We start from the raw sequence: 24,392 nt of genomic DNA, 5'->3' as shown, positions 1-24,392 counted from the left end.
AAGTGTGGAGAATAAGGGGCGGAAGTGTGGAGAATAAGGGGCGGAAGTCTGGAGAATAAGGGGCGGAAGTGTGGAGAATAAGGGGCGGAAGTGTGGAGAATAAGGGGCGGAAGTGTGGAGAATAAGGGGCGGAAGTGTGGAGAATAAGGGGCGGAAGTGTGGAGAATAAGGGGCGGAAGTGTGGAGAATAAGGGGCGGAAGTGTGGAGAATAAGGGGCGGAAGTGTGGAGAATAAGGGGCGGAAGTGTGGAGAATAAGGGGCGGAAGTGTGGAGAATAAGGGGCGGAAGTGTGGAGAATAAGGGGCAGAAGTGTGGAGAATAAGGGGCAGAAGTGTGGAGAATAAGGGGCAGAAGTGTGGAGAATAAGGGGCAGAAGTGTGGAGAATAAGGGGCAGAAGTGTGGGTGGAGAATAAGGAGCAGAAGTGTGGGTGGAGAATAAGGAGCTGATGTTTGGAGAATAAGGGGCAGAAGTCTGGAGAATAAGGGGCAGAAGTCTGGAGAAGAAGGGGTTGAAGTCTGGAGAATAAGGGGCAGAAGTCTGGAGAATAAGGGGCAGAAGTGTGGAGAATAAGGGGCAGAAGTCTGGAGAATAAGGGGCAGAAGTGTGGAGAAGAAGGGGCAGCGCTGCCGGGAATATTGAGGCGTCACAGAAACGTCATGGATTTGTCAATAAAATGTAACAATATACGGAATGTTTTTAATTCTCCATCAGTAACCATAGAAACAGCAACTAAAAGAATGAAAAACATTGAAGATGGAAAATATGAAAACCAAAAGCGGTGTCTGTTTCAAAACTTTTTGCCACAGCTTTATTACTCCCTGTTATCAGCCATTACTGGGGGAGGTGACTGTACATATGAACTTTACACCTTTTGTAGCCATCAGTACAGCTCTGATGGGGGTTGTCATCCCGCTTTACCGGACCCCTGATTGGTGATGCTGCGCAGTGATACGTCTCGTTATCCCTCATGCTGTTTTCCCAGGTTTATCTGTCATTCAGGGTGGTGGGAGAGCTGGGTATACATAGAACACTGTAATGTTCCCTACCTTTATCCCAAATGCCGGTCGTCTCCTGCCACAACATAAGATTCTACCGTAATATTACTTTTCTGTTTTTTTATAATTTTTCATTAGATTTTCCAAGACTTTTAAAGTGACGGCGTCTGTGGTTGTGAAATCTATTTTTTCCCAATAATTCTTGGATATGTGCATTATTTTCCTTCCCAGGCAGGGTCAGGACCTTCATTCTGACTGTTTCCATGACAACACATGTCTTTGAGCCAGGGCCTGCGACACAAGCAAGGAAAACGCCGGCGCCAGCCTTATAGGGACATCTGTCCACGAATATTCCCTTCCAGTCTGCTTATAAATTGCAAAAAACTCCTGTCCGCTGCGATCAACACCATCAACATGAACGGCCCCACTATCAGTATTTGGTCAGTATTCGGTCAGTATTTTTTCTCAGGAGTGGGAGCCAAAACCAGGTGAGGAACAATCAGAGAAAAGGTATAATAGAAACAAGTCACCAATTCTGCATTTATCACCCACTCCTGGTTTTGCCTCCCACTCCTGAGAAAAATGACTGACCGAATACTGATAGTGGGGCCGTGGCCTAAGGCTGAGCTTACATGCAGTATTTTGGCGCACGTTATTTTTGAGCAGTTTGTAGTAGCATCGCTAAAACATTCCTGATTTTATCACCCATAGATTAAAATAACCCTTATTTCTAAAAATAATGGAGGCTAAAATGGTGCCACTGTGACTTTAAGAGAAAAATTACCTATTGGCATGTGATGGGTTAAGTGCGGCATGTTTTCCTTTTTGAGCAAACAAAGAGTCAATTCTGGTAAAACATCCGGCTTCAGTTTGTAAACGTCGACCGCAGCAAAGGATTCTGGGAGCGCAGAGTAAATAGAGAGATATCAATTATACAGAGACCAAATGCCGGATACTAATTAAAGGCGACGAGAACATAAAAAGGCGAAAGGTGATAATGATAGTGCGAACATTTATTACAGGAGTATGACGCCACAATCCAGGTATTTACCAACAACCCAGAATTACAGCATTATATAATCACCATTCATAGGAGCAGTATTATAGTAGTTATATTCTTGTACATAGGAGCAGTATTATAGTAGTTATATTCTTGTACATAGGGGCAGTATTATAGTAGTTATATTCTTGTACATAGGAGCAGTATTATAGTAGTTATATTCTTGTACATAGGGGCAGTATTATAGTAGTTATATTCTTGTACATAGGGGCAGTATTATAGTAGTTATATTCTTGTACATAGGAGCAGTATTATAGTAGTTATATTCTTGTACATAGGGGCAGTATTATAGTAGTTATATTCTTGTACATAGGGGCAGTATTATAGTAGTTATATTCTTGTATATAGGGGGCAGTATTATAGTAGTTATATTCTTGTACATAGGAGCAGTATTATAGTAGTTATATTCTTGTACATAGGGGCAGTATTATAGTAGTTATATTCTTGTATATAGGGGGCAGTATTATAGTAGTTATATTCTTGTACATAGGGGCAGTATTATAGTAGTTATATTCTTGTACATAGGAGCAGTATTATAGTAGTTATATTCTTGTACATAGGGAGCAGTATTATAGTAGTTATATTCTTGTATATAGGGGGCAGTATTATAGTAGTTATATTCTTGTACATAGGGAGCAGTATTATAGTAGTTATATTCTTGTACATAGGGGGCAGTATTATAGTAGTTATATTCTTGTACATAGGAGCAGTATTATGGTAGTTATATTCTTGTACATAGGGGCAGTATTATAGTACTTATATTCTTGTACTTAGGGGCAGTATTATAGTAGTTATATTCTTGTACATAGGAGCAGTATTATAGTAGTTATATTCTTGTACATAGTGGCAGTATTATAGTAGTTATATTCTTGTACATAGGGGGCAGTATGATAGTAGTTATATTCTTGTACATAGGAGCAGTATTATAGTAGTTATACTCTTGTACATAGGAGCAGTATTATAGTAGTTATATTCTTGTACATAGAGGCAGTATTATAGTAGTTATATTCTTGTACATAGGGGGCAGTATGATAGTAGTTATATTCTTGTACATAGGGGTAGTATTATAGTAGTTATATTCTTGTACATAGGAGCAGTATTATAGTAGTTATATTCTTGTACATAGTGGCAGTATTATAGTAGTTATATTCTTGTACATAGGGGGCAGTATGATAGTAGTTATATTCTTGTACATAGGAGCAGTATTATAGTAGTTATACTCTTGTACATAGGAGCAGTATTATAGTAGTTATATTCTTGTACATAGAGGCAGTATTATAGTAGTTATATTCTTGTACATAGGGGGCAGTATGATAGTAGTTATATTCTTGTACTTAGGGGCAGTATTATAGTAGTTATATTCTTGTACATAGGAGCAGTATTATAGTAGTTATATTCTTGTACATAGTGGCAGTATTATAGTAGTTATATTCTTGTACATAGGGGGCAGTATGATAGTAGTTATATTCTTGTACATAGGAGCAGTATTATAGTAGTTATACTCTTGTACATAGGAGCAGTATTATAGTAGTTATATTCTTGTACATAGAGGCAGTATTATAGTAGTTATATTCTTGTACATAGGGGGCAGTATGATAGTAGTTATATTCTTGTACTTAGGGGCAGTATTATAGTAGTTATATTCTTGTACATAGGAGCAGTATTATAGTAGTTATATTCTTGTACATAGAGGCAGTATTATAGTAGTTATATTCTTGTACATAGGGGGCAGTATGATAGTAGTTATATTCTTGTACTTAGGGGCAGTATTATAGTAGTTATATTCTTGTACATAGGAGCAGTATTATAGTAGTTATATTCTTGTACATAGAGGCAGTATTATAGTAGTTATATTCTTGTACATAGGGGGCAGTATTATAGTAGTTATATTCTTGTACATAGGGGCAGTATTATAGTAGTTATATTCTTGTACATAGGGGCAGTATTATAGTAGTTATATTCTTGTACATGGGGCAGTATTATAGTAGATATATTCTTGTACATAGGAGCAGTATTATAGTAGTTATATTCTTGTACATAGGAGCAGAATTATAGTAGTTATATTCTTGTACATAGGGGCAGTATTATAGTAGTTATATTCTTGTACATAGGGGGCAGTTATATAGTAGTTATATTCTTGTACATAGGGGGCAGTATTATAGTAGTTATATTCTTGTACATAGGAGCAGTATTATAGTAGTTATATTCTTGTACATAGGGGCAGTATTATAGTAGATATATTCTTGTACATCGGAGCAGTATTATAGTAGTTATATTCTTGTACACAGGGGGCAGTATTATAGTAGTTATATTCTTGTACATAGGAGCAGTATTATAGTAGTTATATTCTTGTACATAGGGGCAGTATTATAGTAGTTATATTCTTGTACATAGGAGCAGTATTATAGTAGTTATATTCTTGTACATAGGAGCAGTATTATAGTTATATTCTTGTACATAGGGGCAGTATTATAGTAGTTATATTCTTGTACTTAGGGGCAGTATTATAGTAGTTATATTCTTGTACATAGGGGCAGTATTATAGAAGTTATATTCTTGTACATAGGGAGCAGTATTATAGTAGTTATATTCTTGTACATAGGGGGCAGTATTATAGTAGTTATATTCTTGTACATAGGGGGCAGTATTATAGTAGTTATATTCTTGTACATAGGAGCAGTATTATAGTAGTTATATTCTTGTACATAGGGGCAGTATTATAGTAGTTATATTCTTGTACATAGGGAGCAGTATTATAGTAGTTATATTCTTGTATATAGGGGGCAGTATTATAGTAGTTATATTCTTGTACATAGGAGACAGTATTATAGTAGTTATATTCTTGTATATAGGGGGCAGTATTATAGTAGTTATATTCTTGTACATAGGAGCAGTATTATAGTAGTTATATTCTTGTACATAGGGAGCAGTATTATAGTAGTTATATTCTTGTACATAGGGGGCAGTATTATAGTAGTTATATTCTTGTACATAGGGGCAGTATTATAGTAGTTATATTCCTGTACATAGGGGCAGTATTATAGTAGTTATATTCTGGTATATAGGGAGCAGTATTATAGTAGTTATATTCTTGTACATAGGGGGCATTATTATAGTAGTTATATTCTTGTACATAGGAGCAGTATTATAGTAGTTATATTCTTGTACATAGGGGCATTATTATAGTAGTTATATTATTTTACATAGGGGCAGTATTATAGTAGTTATATTCTTGTACATAGGAGCAGTATTATAGTAGTTATATTCTTGTATATAGGGGCATTATTATAGTAGTTATATTCTTTTACATAGGAGCAGTATTATAGTAGTTATATTCTTGTACATTGAGCGCAGTATTATAGTAGTTATATTCTTGTACATAGTAGCAGTATTATAGTAGTTATATTCTTGTACATAGGGGCAGTATTATAGTAGTTATATTCTTGTACATAGGGGCAGTATTATAGTAGTTATATTCTTGTATATAGGGGGCAGTATTATAGTAGTTATATTCTTGTACATAGGAGCAGTATTATAGTAGTTATATTCTTGTACATAGGGGCAGTATTATAGTAGTTATATTCTTGTACATAGGGGCAGTATTATAGTAGTTATATTCTTGTATATAGGGGGCAGTATTATAGTAGTTATATTCTTGTACATAGGGGCAGTATTATAGTAGTTATATTCTTGTACATAGGAGCAGTATTATAGTAGTTATATTCTTGTACATAGGGAGCAGTATTATAGTAGTTATATTCTTGTATATAGGGGGCAGTATTATAGTAGTTATATTCTTGTACATAGGGAGCAGTATTATAGTAGTTATATTCTTGTACATAGGGGGCAGTATTATAGTAGTTATATTCTTGTACATAGGAGCAGTATTATGGTAGTTATATTCTTGTACATAGGGGCAGTATTATAGTACTTATATTCTTGTACTTAGGGGCAGTATTATAGTAGTTATATTCTTGTACATAGGAGCAGTATTATAGTAGTTATATTCTTGTACATAGTGGCAGTATTATAGTAGTTATATTCTTGTACATAGGGGGCAGTATGATAGTAGTTATATTCTTGTACATAGGAGCAGTATTATAGTAGTTATACTCTTGTACATAGGAGCAGTATTATAGTAGTTATATTCTTGTACATAGAGGCAGTATTATAGTAGTTATATTCTTGTACATAGGGGGCAGTATGATAGTAGTTATATTCTTGTACATAGGGGTAGTATTATAGTAGTTATATTCTTGTACATAGGAGCAGTATTATAGTAGTTATATTCTTGTACATAGTGGCAGTATTATAGTAGTTATATTCTTGTACATAGGGGGCAGTATGATAGTAGTTATATTCTTGTACATAGGAGCAGTATTATAGTAGTTATACTCTTGTACATAGGAGCAGTATTATAGTAGTTATATTCTTGTACATAGAGGCAGTATTATAGTAGTTATATTCTTGTACATAGGGGGCAGTATGATAGTAGTTATATTCTTGTACTTAGGGGCAGTATTATAGTAGTTATATTCTTGTACATAGGAGCAGTATTATAGTAGTTATATTCTTGTACATAGTGGCAGTATTATAGTAGTTATATTCTTGTACATAGGGGGCAGTATGATAGTAGTTATATTCTTGTACATAGGAGCAGTATTATAGTAGTTATACTCTTGTACATAGGAGCAGTATTATAGTAGTTATATTCTTGTACATAGAGGCAGTATTATAGTAGTTATATTCTTGTACATAGGGGGCAGTATTATAGTAGTTATATTCTTGTACTTAGGGGCAGTATTATAGTAGTTATATTCTTGTACATAGGAGCAGTATTATAGTAGTTATATTCTTGTACATAGAGGCAGTATTATAGTAGTTATATTCTTGTACATAGGGGGCAGTATGATAGTAGTTATATTCTTGTACTTAGGGGCAGTATTATAGTAGTTATATTCTTGTACATAGGAGCAGTATTATAGTAGTTATATTCTTGTACATAGAGGCAGTATTATAGTAGTTATATTCTTGTACATAGGGGGCAGTATTATAGTAGTTATATTCTTGTACATAGGGGCAGTATTATAGTAGTTATATTCTTGTACATAGGGGCAGTATTATAGTAGTTATATTCTTGTACATGGGGCAGTATTATAGTAGATATATTCTTGTACATAGGAGCAGTATTATAGTAGTTATATTCTTGTACATAGGAGCAGAATTATAGTAGTTATATTCTTGTACATAGGGGCAGTATTATAGTAGTTATATTCTTGTACATAGGGGGCAGTTATATAGTAGTTATATTCTTGTACATAGGGGGCAGTATTATAGTAGTTATATTCTTGTACATAGGAGCAGTATTATAGTAGTTATATTCTTGTACATAGGGGCAGTATTATAGTAGATATATTCTTGTACATCGGAGCAGTATTATAGTAGTTATATTCTTGTACACAGGGGGCAGTATTATAGTAGTTATATTCTTGTACATAGGAGCAGTATTATAGTAGTTATATTCTTGTACATAGGGGCAGTATTATAGTAGTTATATTCTTGTACATAGGAGCAGTATTATAGTAGTTATATTCTTGTACATAGGAGCAGTATTATAGTTATATTCTTGTACATAGGGGCAGTATTATAGTAGTTATATTCTTGTACTTAGGGGCAGTATTATAGTAGTTATATTCTTGTACATAGGGGCAGTATTATAGAAGTTATATTCTTGTACATAGTGAGCAGTATTATAGTAGTTATATTCTTGTACATAGGGGGCAGTATTATAGTAGTTATATTCTTGTACATAGGGGGCAGTATTATAGTAGTTATATTCTTGTACATAGGAGCAGTATTATAGTAGTTATATTCTTGTACATAGGGGCAGTATTATAGTAGTTATATTCTTGTACATAGGGAGCAGTATTATAGTAGTTATATTCTTGTATATAGGGGGCAGTATTATAGTAGTTATATTCTTGTACATAGGAGACAGTATTATAGTAGTTATATTCTTGTATATAGGGGGCAGTATTATAGTAGTTATATTCTTGTACATAGGAGCAGTATTATAGTAGTTATATTCTTGTACATAGGGAGCAGTATTATAGTAGTTATATTCTTGTACATAGGGGGCAGTATTATAGTAGTTATATTCTTGTACATAGGGGCAGTATTATAGTAGTTATATTCCTGTACATAGGGGCAGTATTATAGTAGTTATATTCTGGTATATAGGGAGCAGTATTATAGTAGTTATATTCTTGTACATAGGGGGCATTATTATAGTAGTTATATTCTTGTACATAGGAGCAGTATTATAGTAGTTATATTCTTGTACATAGGGGCATTATTATAGTAGTTATATTATTTTACATAGGGGCAGTATTATAGTAGTTATATTCTTGTACATAGGAGCAGTATTATAGTAGTTATATTCTTGTATATAGGGGCATTATTATAGTAGTTATATTCTTTTACATAGGAGCAGTATTATAGTAGTTATATTCTTGTACATTGAGCGCAGTATTATAGTAGTTATATTCTTGTACATAGTAGCAGTATTATAGTAGTTATATTCTTGTACATAGGGGCAGTATTATAGTAGTTATATTCTTGTACATAGGGGCAGTATTATAGTAGTTATATTCTTGTACATGTGGGGCAGCATTATAGTAGTTATATTCTTGTACATAGGAGCAGTATTATAGTAGTTATATTCATGTACATAGGGGGCAGTATTATAGTAGTTATATTCTTGTACATAGGAGCAGTATTATAGTAGTTATATTCTTGTACATAGGGGGCAGTATTATAGTAGTTATATTCTTGTACATAGGGGCAGTATTATAGTAGTTATATTCTTGTACATAGGGGCAGTATTATAGTAGTTATATTCTTGTACATAGGGGCAGTATTATAGTAGTTATATTCTTGTACATAGGGGCAGTATTATAGTAGTTATATTCTTGTACATAGGAGCAGTATTATAGTAGTTATATTCTTGTACATAGGGGCAGTATTATAGTAGTTATATTCTTGTACATAGGGGCAGTATTATAGTAGTTATATTCTTGTACATAGGGGCAGTATTATAGTAGTTATATTCTTGTACATAGGGGCAGTATTATAGTAGTTATATTCTTGTACATAGGGACAGTATTATAGTAGTTATATTCTTGTACATAGGAGCAGTATTATAGTAGTTATATTCTTGTACATAGGGGCAGTATTATAGTAGTTATATTCTTGTACATAGGGGCAGTATTATAGTAGTTATATTCTTGTACATAGGGACTGTATTATAGTAGTTATATTCTTGTACATAGGGAGCAGTATTATAGTAGTTATATTCTTGTACATAGGGGCAGTATTATAGTAGTTATATTCTTGTACATAGGAACAGTATTATAGTAGTTATATTCTTGTACATAGGGGGCAGTATTATAGTAGTTATATTATTGTACATAGGAACAGTATTATAGTAGTAATATTATTGTACATAGGGGCAGTATTATATTAGTTATATTTTTGTACATAGGGGCAGTATTATAGTAGTTATGTTCTTGTACATAGGAGCAGTATTATAGTAGTTATATTCTTGTACATAGGAGCAGTATTATAGTAGTTATATTATTGTATATAGGAGCAGTATTATAGTAGTTATATTCTTGTACATAGGGGCAGTATTATAGTAGTTATATTCTTGTACATAGGAGCAGTATTATAGTAGTTATATTCTTGTACATAGGAGCAGTATTATAGTAGTTATATTCTTGTACATAGGAGCAGTATTATAGTTGTTATATTCTTGTATATAGGAGCAGTATTATAGTAGTTATATTCTTGTACATAGGAGCAGTATTATAGTAGTTATATTCTTGTACATAGAGGCAGTATTATAGTAGTTATATTCTTGTACATAGGGGGCAGTATGATAGTAGTTATATTCTTGTACTTAGGGGCAGTATTATAGTAGTTATATTCTTGTACATAGGAGCAGTATTATAGTAGTTATATTCTTGTACATAGAGGCAGTATTATAGTAGTTATATTCTTGTACATAGGGGGCAGTATTATAGTAGTTATATTCTTGTACATAGGGGCAGTATTATAGTAGTTATATTCTTGTACATAGGGGCAGTATTATAGTAGTTATATTCTTGTACATGGGGCAGTATTATAGTAGATATATTCTTGTACATAGGAGCAGTATTATAGTAGTTATATTCTTGTACATAGGAGCAGAATTATAGTAGTTATATTCTTGTACATAGGGGCAGTATTATAGTAGTTATATTCTTGTACATAGGGGGCAGTTATATAGTAGTTATATTCTTGTACATAGGGGGCAGTATTATAGTAGTTATATTCTTGTACATAGGAGCAGTATTATAGTAGTTATATTCTTGTACATAGGGGCAGTATTATAGTAGATATATTCTTGTACATCGGAGCAGTATTATAGTAGTTATATTCTTGTACACAGGGGGCAGTATTATAGTAGTTATATTCTTGTACATAGGAGCAGTATTATAGTAGTTATATTCTTGTACATAGGGGCAGTATTATAGTAGTTATATTCTTGTACATAGGAGCAGTATTATAGTAGTTATATTCTTGTACATAGGAGCAGTATTATAGTTATATTCTTGTACATAGGGGCAGTATTATAGTAGTTATATTCTTGTACTTAGGGGCAGTATTATAGTAGTTATATTCTTGTACATAGGGGCAGTATTATAGAAGTTATATTCTTGTACATAGGGAGCAGTATTATAGTAGTTATATTCTTGTACATAGGGGGCAGTATTATAGTAGTTATATTCTTGTACATAGGGGGCAGTATTATAGTAGTTATATTCTTGTACATAGGAGCAGTATTATAGTAGTTATATTCTTGTACATAGGGGCAGTATTATAGTAGTTATATTCTTGTACATAGGGAGCAGTATTATAGTAGTTATATTCTTGTATATAGGGGGCAGTATTATAGTAGTTATATTCTTGTACATAGGAGACAGTATTATAGTAGTTATATTCTTGTATATAGGGGGCAGTATTATAGTAGTTATATTCTTGTACATAGGAGCAGTATTATAGTAGTTATATTCTTGTACATAGGGAGCAGTATTATAGTAGTTATATTCTTGTACATAGGGGGCAGTATTATAGTAGTTATATTCTTGTACATAGGGGCAGTATTATAGTAGTTATATTCCTGTACATAGGGGCAGTATTATAGTAGTTATATTCTGGTATATAGGGAGCAGTATTATAGTAGTTATATTCTTGTACATAGGGGGCATTATTATAGTAGTTATATTCTTGTACATAGGAGCAGTATTATAGTAGTTATATTCTTGTACATAGGGGCATTATTATAGTAGTTATATTATTTTACATAGGGGCAGTATTATAGTAGTTATATTCTTGTACATAGGAGCAGTATTATAGTAGTTATATTCTTGTATATAGGGGCATTATTATAGTAGTTATATTCTTTTACATAGGAGCAGTATTATAGTAGTTATATTCTTGTACATTGAGCGCAGTATTATAGTAGTTATATTCTTGTACATAGTAGCAGTATTATAGTAGTTATATTCTTGTACATAGGGGCAGTATTATAGTAGTTATATTCTTGTACATAGGGGCAGTATTATAGTAGTTATATTCTTGTATATAGGGGGCAGTATTATAGTAGTTATATTCTTGTACATAGGAGCAGTATTATAGTAGTTATATTCTTGTACATAGGGGCAGTATTATAGTAGTTATATTCTTGTACATAGGGGCAGTATTATAGTAGTTATATTCTTGTATATAGGGGGCAGTATTATAGTAGTTATATTCTTGTACATAGGGGCAGTATTATAGTAGTTATATTCTTGTACATAGGAGCAGTATTATAGTAGTTATATTCTTGTACATAGGGAGCAGTATTATAGTAGTTATATTCTTGTATATAGGGGGCAGTATTATAGTAGTTATATTCTTGTACATAGGGAGCAGTATTATAGTAGTTATATTCTTGTACATAGGGGGCAGTATTATAGTAGTTATATTCTTGTACATAGGAGCAGTATTATGGTAGTTATATTCTTGTACATAGGGGCAGTATTATAGTACTTATATTCTTGTACTTAGGGGCAGTATTATAGTAGTTATATTCTTGTACATAGGAGCAGTATTATAGTAGTTATATTCTTGTACATAGTGGCAGTATTATAGTAGTTATATTCTTGTACATAGGGGGCAGTATGATAGTAGTTATATTCTTGTACATAGGAGCAGTATTATAGTAGTTATACTCTTGTACATAGGAGCAGTATTATAGTAGTTATATTCTTGTACATAGAGGCAGTATTATAGTAGTTATATTCTTGTACATAGGGGGCAGTATGATAGTAGTTATATTCTTGTACATAGGGGTAGTATTATAGTAGTTATATTCTTGTACATAGGAGCAGTATTATAGTAGTTATATTCTTGTACATAGTGGCAGTATTATAGTAGTTATATTCTTGTACATAGGGGGCAGTATGATAGTAGTTATATTCTTGTACATAGGAGCAGTATTATAGTAGTTATACTCTTGTACATAGGAGCAGTATTATAGTAGTTATATTCTTGTACATAGAGGCAGTATTATAGTAGTTATATTCTTGTACATAGGGGGCAGTATGATAGTAGTTATATTCTTGTACTTAGGGGCAGTATTATAGTAGTTATATTCTTGTACATAGGAGCAGTATTATAGTAGTTATATTCTTGTACATAGTGGCAGTATTATAGTAGTTATATTCTTGTACATAGGGGGCAGTATGATAGTAGTTATATTCTTGTACATAGGAGCAGTATTATAGTAGTTATACTCTTGTACATAGGAGCAGTATTATAGTAGTTATATTCTTGTACATAGAGGCAGTATTATAGTAGTTATATTCTTGTACATAGGGGGCAGTATTATAGTAGTTATATTCTTGTACTTAGGGGCAGTATTATAGTAGTTATATTCTTGTACATAGGAGCAGTATTATAGTAGTTATATTCTTGTACATAGAGGCAGTATTATAGTAGTTATATTCTTGTACATAGGGGGCAGTATGATAGTAGTTATATTCTTGTACTTAGGGGCAGTATTATAGTAGTTATATTCTTGTACATAGGAGCAGTATTATAGTAGTTATATTCTTGTACATAGAGGCAGTATTATAGTAGTTATATTCTTGTACATAGGGGGCAGTATTATAGTAGTTATATTCTTGTACATAGGGGCAGTATTATAGTAGTTATATTCTTGTACATAGGGGCAGTATTATAGTAGTTATATTCTTGTACATGGGGCAGTATTATAGTAGATATATTCTTGTACATAGGAGCAGTATTATAGTAGTTATATTCTTGTACATAGGAGCAGAATTATAGTAGTTATATTCTTGTACATAGGGGCAGTATTATAGTAGTTATATTCTTGTACATAGGGGGCAGTTATATAGTAGTTATATTCTTGTACATAGGGGGCAGTATTATAGTAGTTATATTCTTGTACATAGGAGCAGTATTATAGTAGTTATATTCTTGTACATAGGGGCAGTATTATAGTAGATATATTCTTGTACATCGGAGCAGTATTATAGTAGTTATATTCTTGTACACAGGGGGCAGTATTATAGTAGTTATATTCTTGTACATAGGAGCAGTATTATAGTAGTTATATTCTTGTACATAGGGGCAGTATTATAGTAGTTATATTCTTGTACATAGGAGCAGTATTATAGTAGTTATATTCTTGTACATAGGAGCAGTATTATAGTTATATTCTTGTACATAGGGGCAGTATTATAGTAGTTATATTCTTGTACTTAGGGGCAGTATTATAGTAGTTATATTCTTGTACATAGGGGCAGTATTATAGAAGTTATATTCTTGTACATAGGGAGCAGTATTATAGTAGTTATATTCTTGTACATAGGGGGCAGTATTATAGTAGTTATATTCTTGTACATAGGGGGCAGTATTATAGTAGTTATATTCTTGTACATAGGAGCAGTATTATAGTAGTTATATTCTTGTACATAGGGGCAGTATTATAGTAGTTATATTCTTGTACATAGGGAGCAGTATTATAGTAGTTATATTCTTGTATATAGGGGGCAGTATTATAGTAGTTATATTCTTGTACATAGGAGACAGTATTATAGTAGTTATATTCTTGTATATAGGGGGCAGTATTATAGTAGTTATATTCTTGTACATAGGAGCAGTATTATAGTAGTTATATTCTTGTACATAGGGAGCAGTATTATAGTAGTTATATTCTTGTACATAGGGGGCAGTATTATAGTAGTTATATTCTTGTACATAGGGGCAGTATTATAGTAGTTATATTCCTGTACATAGGGGCAGTATTATAGTAGTTATATTCTGGTATATAGGGAGCAGTATTATAGTAGTTATATTCTTGTACATAGGGGGCATTATTATAGTAGTTATATTCTTGTACATAGGAGCAGTATTATAGTAGTTATATTCTTGTACATAGGGGCATTATTATAGTAGTTATATTATTTTACATAGGGGCAGTATTATAGTAGTTATATTCTTGTACATAGGAGCAGTATTATAGTAGTTATATTCTTGTATATAGGGGCATTATTATAGTAGTTATATTCTTTTACATAGGAGCAGTATTATAGTAGTTATATTCTTGTACATTGAGCGCAGTATTATAGTAGTTATATTCTTGTACATAGTAGCAGTATTATAGTAGTTATATTCTTGTACATAGGGGCAGTATTATAGTAGTTATATTCTTGTACATAGGGGCAGTATTATAGTAGTTATATTCTTGTACATGTGGGGCAGCATTATAGTAGTTATATTCTTGTACATAGGAGCAGTATTATAGTAGTTATATTCATGTACATAGGGGGCAGTATTATAGTAGTTATATTCTTGTACATAGGAGCAGTATTATAGTAGTTATATTCTTGTACATAGGGGGCAGTATTATAGTAGTTATATTCTTGTACATAGGGGCAGTATTATAGTAGTTATATTCTTGTACATAGGGGCAGTATTATAGTAGTTATATTCTTGTACATAGGGGCAGTATTATAGTAGTTATATTCTTGTACATAGGGGCAGTATTATAGTAGTTATATTCTTGTACATAGGAGCAGTATTATAGTAGTTATATTCTTGTACATAGGGGCAGTATTATAGTAGTTATATTCTTGTACATAGGGGCAGTATTATAGTAGTTATATTCTTGTACATAGGGGCAGTATTATTGTAGTTATATTCTTGTACATAGGGGCAGTATTATAGTAGTTATATTCTTGTACATAGGGACAGTATTATAGTAGTTATATTCTTGTACATAGGAGCAGTATTATAGTAGTTATATTCTTGTACATAGGGGCAGTATTATAGTAGTTATATTCTTGTACATAGGGGCAGTATTATAGTAGTTATATTCTTGTACATAGGGACTGTATTATAGTAGTTATATTCTTGTACATAGGGAGCAGTATTATAGTAGTTATATTCTTGTACATAGGGGCAGTATTATAGTAGTTATATTCTTGTACATAGGAACAGTATTATAGTAGTTATATTCTTGTACATAGGGGGCAGTATTATAGTAGTTATATTATTGTACATAGGAACAGTATTATAGTAGTAATATTATTGTACATAGGGGCAGTATTATATTAGTTATATTTTTGTACATAGGGGCAGTATTATAGTAGTTATGTTCTTGTACATAGGAGCAGTATTATAGTAGTTATATTCTTGTACATAGGAGCAGTATTATAGTAGTTATATTATTGTATATAGGAGCAGTATTATAGTAGTTATATTCTTGTACATAGGGGCAGTATTATAGTAGTTATATTCTTGTACATAGGAGCAGTATTATAGTAGTTATATTCTTGTACATAGGAGCAGTATTATAGTAGTTATATTCTTGTACATAGGAGCAGTATTATAGTTGTTATATTCTTGTATATAGGAGCAGTATTATAGTAGTTATATTCTTGTACATAGGGGCAGTATTATAGTAGTTATATTCTTGTACATAGGAGCAGTATTATAGTAGTTATATTCTTGTACATAGGAGCAGTATTATAGTAGTTATATTCTTGTACATAGGGAGCAGTATTATAGTAGATATATTCTTGTACATAGGAGCAGTATTATAGTAGTTATATTCTTGTACATAGGAGCAGTATTATAGTAGTTATATTCTTGTACATAGGAGCAGTATTATAGTAGTTATATTCTTGTACATAGGAGCAGTATTATAGTAGTTATATTCTTGTACATAGGAGCAGTATTATAGTAGATATATTCTTGTACATAGGAGCAGTATTATAGTAGTTATATTCTTGTACATAGGAGCAGTATTATAGTTGTTATATTCTTGTATATAGGAGCAGTATTATAGTAGATATATTCTTGTACATAGGAGCAGTATTATAGTAGTTATATTCTTGTACATAGGAGCAGTATTATAGTAGTTATATTCTTGTACATAGGAGCAGTATTATAGTTGTTATATTCTTGTATATAGGAGCAGTATTATAGTAGATATATTCTTGTACATAGGGGCAGTATTATAGTAGTTATATTCTTGTACATAGGAGCAGTATTATAGTAGTTATATTCTTGTACATAGGAGCAGTATTATAGTAGATATATTCTTGTACATAGGGGCAGTATTATAGTAGTTATATTCTTGTACATAGGGGCAGTATTATAGTAGTTATATTCTTGTACATAGGAGCAGTATTATAGTTGTTATATTCTTGTATATAGTAGCAGTATTATAGTAGTTATATTCTTGTACATAGGAGCAGTATTTTAGTAGTTATATTCTTGTACATAGGGGGCAGTATTATAGTAGTTATATTCTTGTACATAGGAGCAGTATTATAGTTGTTATATTCTTGTATATAGGAGCAGTATTATAGTAGTTATATTCTTGTACATAGGGAGTAGTATTATAGTAGTTATATTCTTGTACATAGCAGGCAGTATTATAGTAGTTATATTCTTGTACATAGGGGCAGTATTATATAGCTATATTCTTGTACTTAGGGGCAGTATTATAGTAGTTATATTCTTGTACATAGGAGCAGTATTATAGTTGTTATATTCTTGTATATAGGAGCAGTATTATAGTAGTTATATTCTTGTACATAGGGAGTAGTATTATAGTAGTTATATTATTGTACATAGGGGCAGTATTATAGTAGCTATATTCTTGTACTTAGGGGCAGTATTATAGTAGTAATATTCTTGTACATAGCAGCAGTATTATAGTAGTTATATTCTTGTACATAGGAGCAGTATTATAGTAGTTATATTCTTGGACATAGGAGCAGTATTATAGTAGTTATATTCTTGTACATAGGGGCAGTATTATAGTAGTTATATTCTTGTACATAGGGGGCAGTATTATAGTAGCTATATTCTTGTACATAGGAGCAGTATTATAGTAGTTATATTCTTGTACATAGGGGCAGTATTATAGTAGTTATATTCTTGTACATAGAAGCAGTATTATAGTAGTTATATTCTTGTACATAGAAGCAGTATTATAGTAGTTATATTCTTGTACATAGGGGCAGTATTATAGTAGTTATATTCTTGTACATAGGGGCAGTATTATAGTAGTTATATTCTTGTACATAGGGGGCAGTATTTTAGTAGTTATATTATTGTACATAGGGGGCAGTATTATAGTAGTGATATAGATTAGTGCCTTTATTCTGAGTGAAGCCTGTGTTATGTCGTCCACACTTTGTTACTCAGGAATGACTTCTGCATTGTGTTTTAACCCCTTGGCCCCTTAATAGCCTGTTTGTCTGTTCCTTGTTATTTGGCCGGCAGCCTCCTTTTTCCTCTAGCAATGTGACAGCTACACTCAGTTTGTCCCCATTGCACTAATTACTCTTACATAAGAGAGGAGTTCTGCGCCATTTATAGAGCGGGGGATCCTGGGAGCTGCTCCACTTTATTAATGTGCAGTAGTAATTGTGTCGCCGCTCATTAACCCTGATCTATAAGCAGCGGGGCCGGTGGCGCTGCACATGGCCGGTGTATCACTGGGTGTGGGTGCCCTGATTACACACAGCTCTGGGCAGGGTCACAGCAGGTGGATATTAATATTAGCTATTCACCTGGCAGACAACACCTTCATTCCAGGTACATTACCTGTGCGCAGCGACACTACCACTCTCATCTGCCGGCTGTCTGGCTATGGAGCGCGGGAGAGCTCGCTGGGGTAGGAACAATCCGCCTTACTATGTCCTAGCCTTGCCTGAGCACCATAGGGGTTGTAGTACAGGTATATAGATAACTTTATCACAAGGTAATGCTTGTCTTGTTGTATGTTGTATTGACTTCGTAGGAGTTGTAGTTGGGACACAGACGAATAGGTGAATTAGGATGGGAGTTGTAGTTCAGTCATTAAGTCCTTGGCTGAGCATCTTGTAGTTGTAGAATCTATGGAAGGAGCTGCCTCCATCAGCCCCATGGGGGTTGTAGTAAGGACATATGAAATAGTAGATGCATGGCTTGTCTAAGCATCATGAGAGTTGTAGTAAGGACGTGTAAGAAGGGATGCATGCATTGCAGAGCACCATGGGAGTTGTAGTTCTGACACATGTAATTGTAAATGCAAAGCATCATAGGATTTGTAGTAAGGACAGGTGTAATAGTTAAAGCCTGGCCTCTACATATACAGCCCCATGTGTATAGGATGAACAGATTGTTACATTTATTGTGGATGTGGTGGGGATTTTCATACCTGCATATCATGTCCTATGTGAATATATAGAGACAGCGAGTATATTTCATATATATGTACAGCTGGGACTGGTGATCATCTCCTTCTGATAAAACAATGATTGTATCAAAACTGCAGCAAGCAGGCCAGTAAGTGACTCGTCATCGGAATCAGCAGCTCAGATTAGGTGGCACGTCTGCTGGCAGATTCCCTTTAAGGGGTCATTAACTGGTGCATCCATGGGATCGGCTTTATGTAGAGCGCCCATGTCTCTCCTCCGATCACCCTAGGTCACCCCCATTATCGTTATTGGGGTCACCACCAGTTCTATGGACATACTAGAAGTAATAATGGCGGAATGACCCATTAGGGATAATTTGGAGATGATATTCAGGGGGTATAAGAAAACTGCTTATATAACAATCGCACCGCCAAATCCTTCTCAGTAGATTGTGACGTAATAGAGGTGACGGGTAGCGAGTAATGTAGGTCGCGGACTACTGAGTTACATAGTTTCATCCATCGTCAGCTTGTTGAATTCCAGCATGAAGTGAAGTCAGAAGAATTTTTATGGAAATGAACGATTACTAAACCTGCAGATTACCAGGATCTCACCGAATATTAATGAGAAGGAGCTGCCTGTAATCCGCCAGCGGGAATAAGCATTCCGGAATCTTAAGAAACGAGCCGCCTATAAACGGCCAAAATAGGGAATAGTCCTGAGAAATCCTGGGAGAGGGAACGGCCCGGAATCCCTGGTGAATGGCGCGCCGTATTAATGGGACGGTGAGCAGACTAAGTACAGGCGGAGGGGGCAAAGATTCCCCAATATTAAAGGGGTCCTCTCATCTTAAATGTGTAAAATTGCAAAAGGAAGCAACTTTGTAATTTACCTTTTTCATTTTATAGTTTACGGCTTGTTACCTCTGTTAGCGACCACCGCTGCAGTCTGACAGAGGTAACCGATCTGTTTGGCAAGGAGCGCTGTATCCATGCCGCTGGTCCAAACTGTCAGTCATCTGCACCGCACCGCCCTCGGCAAGCGGGAAGCCCCTAGGCTGAGGAGCGGAGCGCCCCTGAAGACAGAGCAAAACAACCCCTTTACTGCTGGTCGCTCTCTTACTCATTGCTTTGATATTTTGTCATTTGCCACAAATTGTTTTTTGATTCGAATATGCTAATAAGCTGCTTTGTGCATTCTGGGTGTGGCTGAGCACCTTCCCACTTACTTGTTTTGTTTTTATCTCCTCCTTCCACTTCATTGATTGACAGCTCTGGCTTTATAGGAGCTTGAAAGGGGTGGATGGAAAACAAATAGGTGGGAAGGCACAGCGATCTGCTCGGCCACACCCAGGATGCACCAAGCAACTCATTAGCATATTCCAATATAGATCGATTTCTGGCAAATGTGGAAATGGATGTGGACACTAAAGTAATGATTTTATTAGGGCAATGCCCCTACAGGGCGCTGGATTGGTTGATGCAGTTATTTTGTGCTGACAGTGGGAGGGTGAGCGGCCATCAGCCCGGCAGAGCCGTCAGTATTCCTGAGCCCGTACACCGCGGCCATCAGCCCGGCCGAGCCATCAGTATTCCTGAGCCCGTACACCGCGGCCATCAGCCCAGCAGAGCCGTCAGTATTCCTGAGCCCGTACACCACGGTCATCAGCCCGGCAGAGCCGTCAGTATTCCTGAGCCCGTACACCGCGGCGGTCAGTATTCCTGAGCCCGTACACCGCGGCCATCAGCCCGGCAGAGCCGTCAGTATTCCTGAGCCCGTACACCGCGGCTCTCAGCCCGGCCGAGCCGTCAGTATTCCTGAGCCCGTACACCGCGGCCGTCAGTATTCCTGAGCCCGTACACCGCGGCTATCAGCCCGGCCGAGCCGTCAGTATTCCTGAGCCCGTACACCGCGGCCGTCAGTATTCCTGAGCCCGTACACCGCGGCTATCAGCCCGGCCGAGCCGTCAGTATTCCCGAGCCCGTACACCGCGGCTATCAGCCCGGCCGAGCCGTCAGTATTCCTGAGCCCGTAAACCGCGGCTATCAGCCCGGCAGAGCCGTCAGTATTCCTGAGCCCGTACACCGCGGCTATCAGCCCGGCCGAGCCGTCAGTATTCCTGAGCCCGTACACCGCAGCCGTCAGTATTCCTGAGCCCGTACACCGCAGCCGTCAGTATTCCTGAGCCCGTACACCGCGGCTATCAGCCCGGCCGAGCCGTCAGTATTCCCGAGCCCGTACACCGCGGCTATCAGCCCGGCCGAGCCGTCAGTATTCCTGAGCCCGTACACCGCGGCTATCAGCCCGGCAGAGCCGTCAGTATTCCTGAGCCCGTACACCGCGGCTATCAGCCCGGCAGAGCCGTCAGTATTCCTGAGCCCGTACACCGCAGCCGTCAGTATTCCTGAGCCCGTACACCGCAGCCGTCAGTATTCCTGAGCCCGTACACCGCGGCTATCAGCCCGGCCGAGCCGTCAGTATTCCTGAGCCCGTACACCTCCGCCATCAGCCCGGCAGAGCTAATCGGTGACGGTATTCCATTACACCTGATGGTAGGAATTATGGGAGATTATTTTCTGTAATCCCATCTGTCTGGGATATTCCAGTGTAATCCCCATAGTCATGTAGGACCCTGCTCCTGAGAATTGCATTTTTGATACCAGTATCCTATTTTCATTCAAGCATGCTGTTTCCTTCACATGGTGTATATGTCCCAGCATAGATGCTATGTATACAGCAGTGTTACATGTAGTACATACCTGTGTGTGTATACAGTAGTATATACCTGTGTGTGTATACAGTAGTATATACCTGTGTGTGTATACTGTAGTATATACCTGTGTGTGTATAAAGTAGTATATACCTGTGTGTGTATACTGTAGTATATACCTGTGTGTGTATACAGTAGTATATACCTGTGTGTATACTGTAGTATATACCTGTGTGTGTATAAAGTAGTATATACCTGTGTGTGTATACTGTAGTATATACCTGTGTGTGTGTATACAGTAGTATATACCTGTGTGTGTGTATACAGTAGTATATACCTGTGTGTGTGTATACAGTAGTATATACCTGTGTGTGTATACAGTAGTATATACCTGTGTGTGTATACTGTAGTATATACCTGTGTGTGTATACTGTAGTATATACCTGTGTGTGTATAAAGTAGTATATACCTGTGTGTGTATACTGTAGTATATACCTGTGTGTGTATAAAGTAGTATATACCTGTGTGTGTATACTGTAGTATATACCTGTGTGTGTATACTGTAGTATATACCTGTGTGTGTGTGTATACTGTAGTATATACCTGTGTGTGTATACAGTAGTATATACCTGTGTGTGTATACAGTAGTATATACCTGTGTATGTGTATACAGTAGTATATACCTGTGCGTGTATACAGTAGTATATACCTGTGCGTATATACAGTAGTATATACCTGTGTGTGTATACTGTAGTATATACCTGTGTGTGTATACTGTAGTATATACCTGTGCGTGTATACTGTAGTATATACCTGTGTGTGTATACTGTAGTATATACCTGTGTGTGTATACAGTAGTATATACCTGTGTGTGTATACAGTAGTATATACCTGTGCGTGTATACAGTAGTATATACCTGTGCGTATATACAGTAGTATATACCTGTGTGTGTATACTGTAGTATATACCTGTGTGTGTGTGTGTATACTGTAGTATATACCTGTGCGTGTATACAGTAGTATATACCTGTGTGTGTATACTGTAGTATATACCTGTGTGTGTATACAGTAGTATATACCTGTGTATGTGTATACAGTAGTATATACCTGTGTGTGTGTGTGTGTACAGTCATATGAAAAAGTTTGGGCACCCCTATTAATCTTAAGCTTATTGTTTTATAAAAATTGGTGTTTTTGCAGCAGCTATTTCAGTTTGATCTATGTAATAACTGTTGGACACAGTAATGTTTCTGCCTTGAAATGAGGTTTATTGTACTAACAGAAAATGTGCAATCTGCATTCAAACAAAATTTGACCGATGCATAAGTATGGGCACCTCACCAGAAAAGTGACATTAATATTTAGTAGATCCTCCTTTTGCCTCTAGTCGCTTCCTGTAGCTTTTAATGAGTTCCTGGATCCTGGATGAAGGTATTTTTGACCATTCCTCTTTACAAAACAATTCCAGTTCAGTTAAGTTTGATGGTCGCCGAGCATGGACAGCCCTCTTCAAATGATCCCACAGATGTTCAATGATATTCAGGTCTGGGGACTGGGATGGCCATTCCAGAACATTGTAATTGTTCCTCTGCATGAATGCCTGAGTAGATTTGGAGCGGTGTTTTGGATCATTGTCTTGCTGAAAGATCAATCCCCTGCGTAACTTCAACTTTATCACTGATTCTTGAACATTATTGTCAAGAATCTGCTGATACTGAGTGGAATCCATGCGTCCCTCAACTTTAACAAGATTCCCAGTGCCGGCATTGACCACACAGCCCCAAAGCATGATGGAACCTCCACCAAATTTTACTGTGGGTAGCAAGTGTTTTTCTTGGAATGCAGTGTTTTTTTGCCACCATGCATAACACCTTTTTGTATGACCAAACAACTCAATCTTGGTTTCATCAGTCCACAGGACCTTCTTCCAAAAAGAAATAGGCTTCTTCAAATGTGCTTTTGCATACCTCAGCCGACTCTGTTTGTGCGTACTTGCAGAAACGGCTTCTTTCGCATCACCCTCCCATACAGCTTCTCCTTGTGCAAAGTGCGTTGTATAGTTGACCGATGCACAGTGACACCATCTGCAGCAAGTTGATGCTGCAGCTCTCTGGAGGTGGTCTGAGGATTGTCCTTGACTGATCTCACCATTCTTCTTCTCTGCCTTTCTGATGTTTTTCTTGTCCTGACACTTCTGGCCTTAACAAGAACTGTCCCTATGTTCTTCCATTTCCTTACTATGTTCCTCACAGTGGAAACTGACAGGTTAAATCTCTGAGACAGCTTTTTGTATCCTTCCCCTGAACAACTATGTTGAATAATCTTTGTTTTCAGATCATTTGACAGTTCTTTTGAGGAGCCCATGATGCCACTCTTCAGAGGAGATTCAAACAGGAGAACAACTTGCAAGTGGCCACTTTAAGTAGCTTTTCTCATGATTGCATACACCTGGCTATAAAGTTCAAAGCTCAATGAGGTTACAAAACCAAAAAAAGTGCTTTAGTAAGTCAGTAAAAAGTAGGTAGGAGTACTTAAAACAAGAAAATGATAAGGGTGCCCATACTTATGCACTGGTCAAATTTTGTTTGAATGCAGATTGCACATTTTCTGTTAGTACAATAAACCTCATTTCAAGGCAGAAACATTACTGTGTCCAACAGTTATTACATAGATCAAACTGAAATAGCTGTTGCAAAAACACCAATTTTTAAAAAACATTAAGCTTAAGATTAATAGGGGTGCCCAAACTTTTTCATATGACTGTATACTGTAGTATATACCTGTGTGTGTGTATACAGTAGTATATACCTGTGTGT

General features: G+C 35.6%; 1 protein-coding gene across 5 annotated transcripts in view; it reads left to right on the top strand.

Moving 5' to 3' along the window:
• Window positions 1–24,392, top strand: part of CLMN (calmin) — a 177,303-nt gene that overhangs the window by 59,894 nt on the left and 93,017 nt on the right. The window contains exon 1 of one of the 5 annotated variants that reach the window (XM_073638336.1): window positions 1,917–2,041. The exons of 1 other annotated variant lie outside the window; for it this stretch is intronic. Coding sequence is in view for 3 of the 4 variants with exons in the window: in XM_073638332.1 (XP_073494433.1) it covers window positions 18,168–18,282 (115 nt within the window). In the remaining variant the exon portion in view is untranslated. Of the gene's footprint in view, window positions 1–1,916; window positions 2,042–18,152; window positions 18,425–24,392 lie in introns of those variants that run through there. 3 more of the 5 variants (XM_073638332.1, XM_073638335.1, XM_073638333.1) reach the window with 3 other exon arrangements.

Source organism: Phyllobates terribilis, unplaced genomic scaffold (genome assembly GCF_046119375.1).
Source record: "Phyllobates terribilis strain yellow unplaced genomic scaffold, ASM4611937v1 Scaffold_7__3_contigs__length_470593459, whole genome shotgun sequence".
NCBI lineage: Eukaryota > Metazoa > Chordata > Amphibia > Anura > Dendrobatidae > Phyllobates > Phyllobates terribilis.
This window is presented reverse-complemented; position numbering and strand designations above follow the sequence as displayed.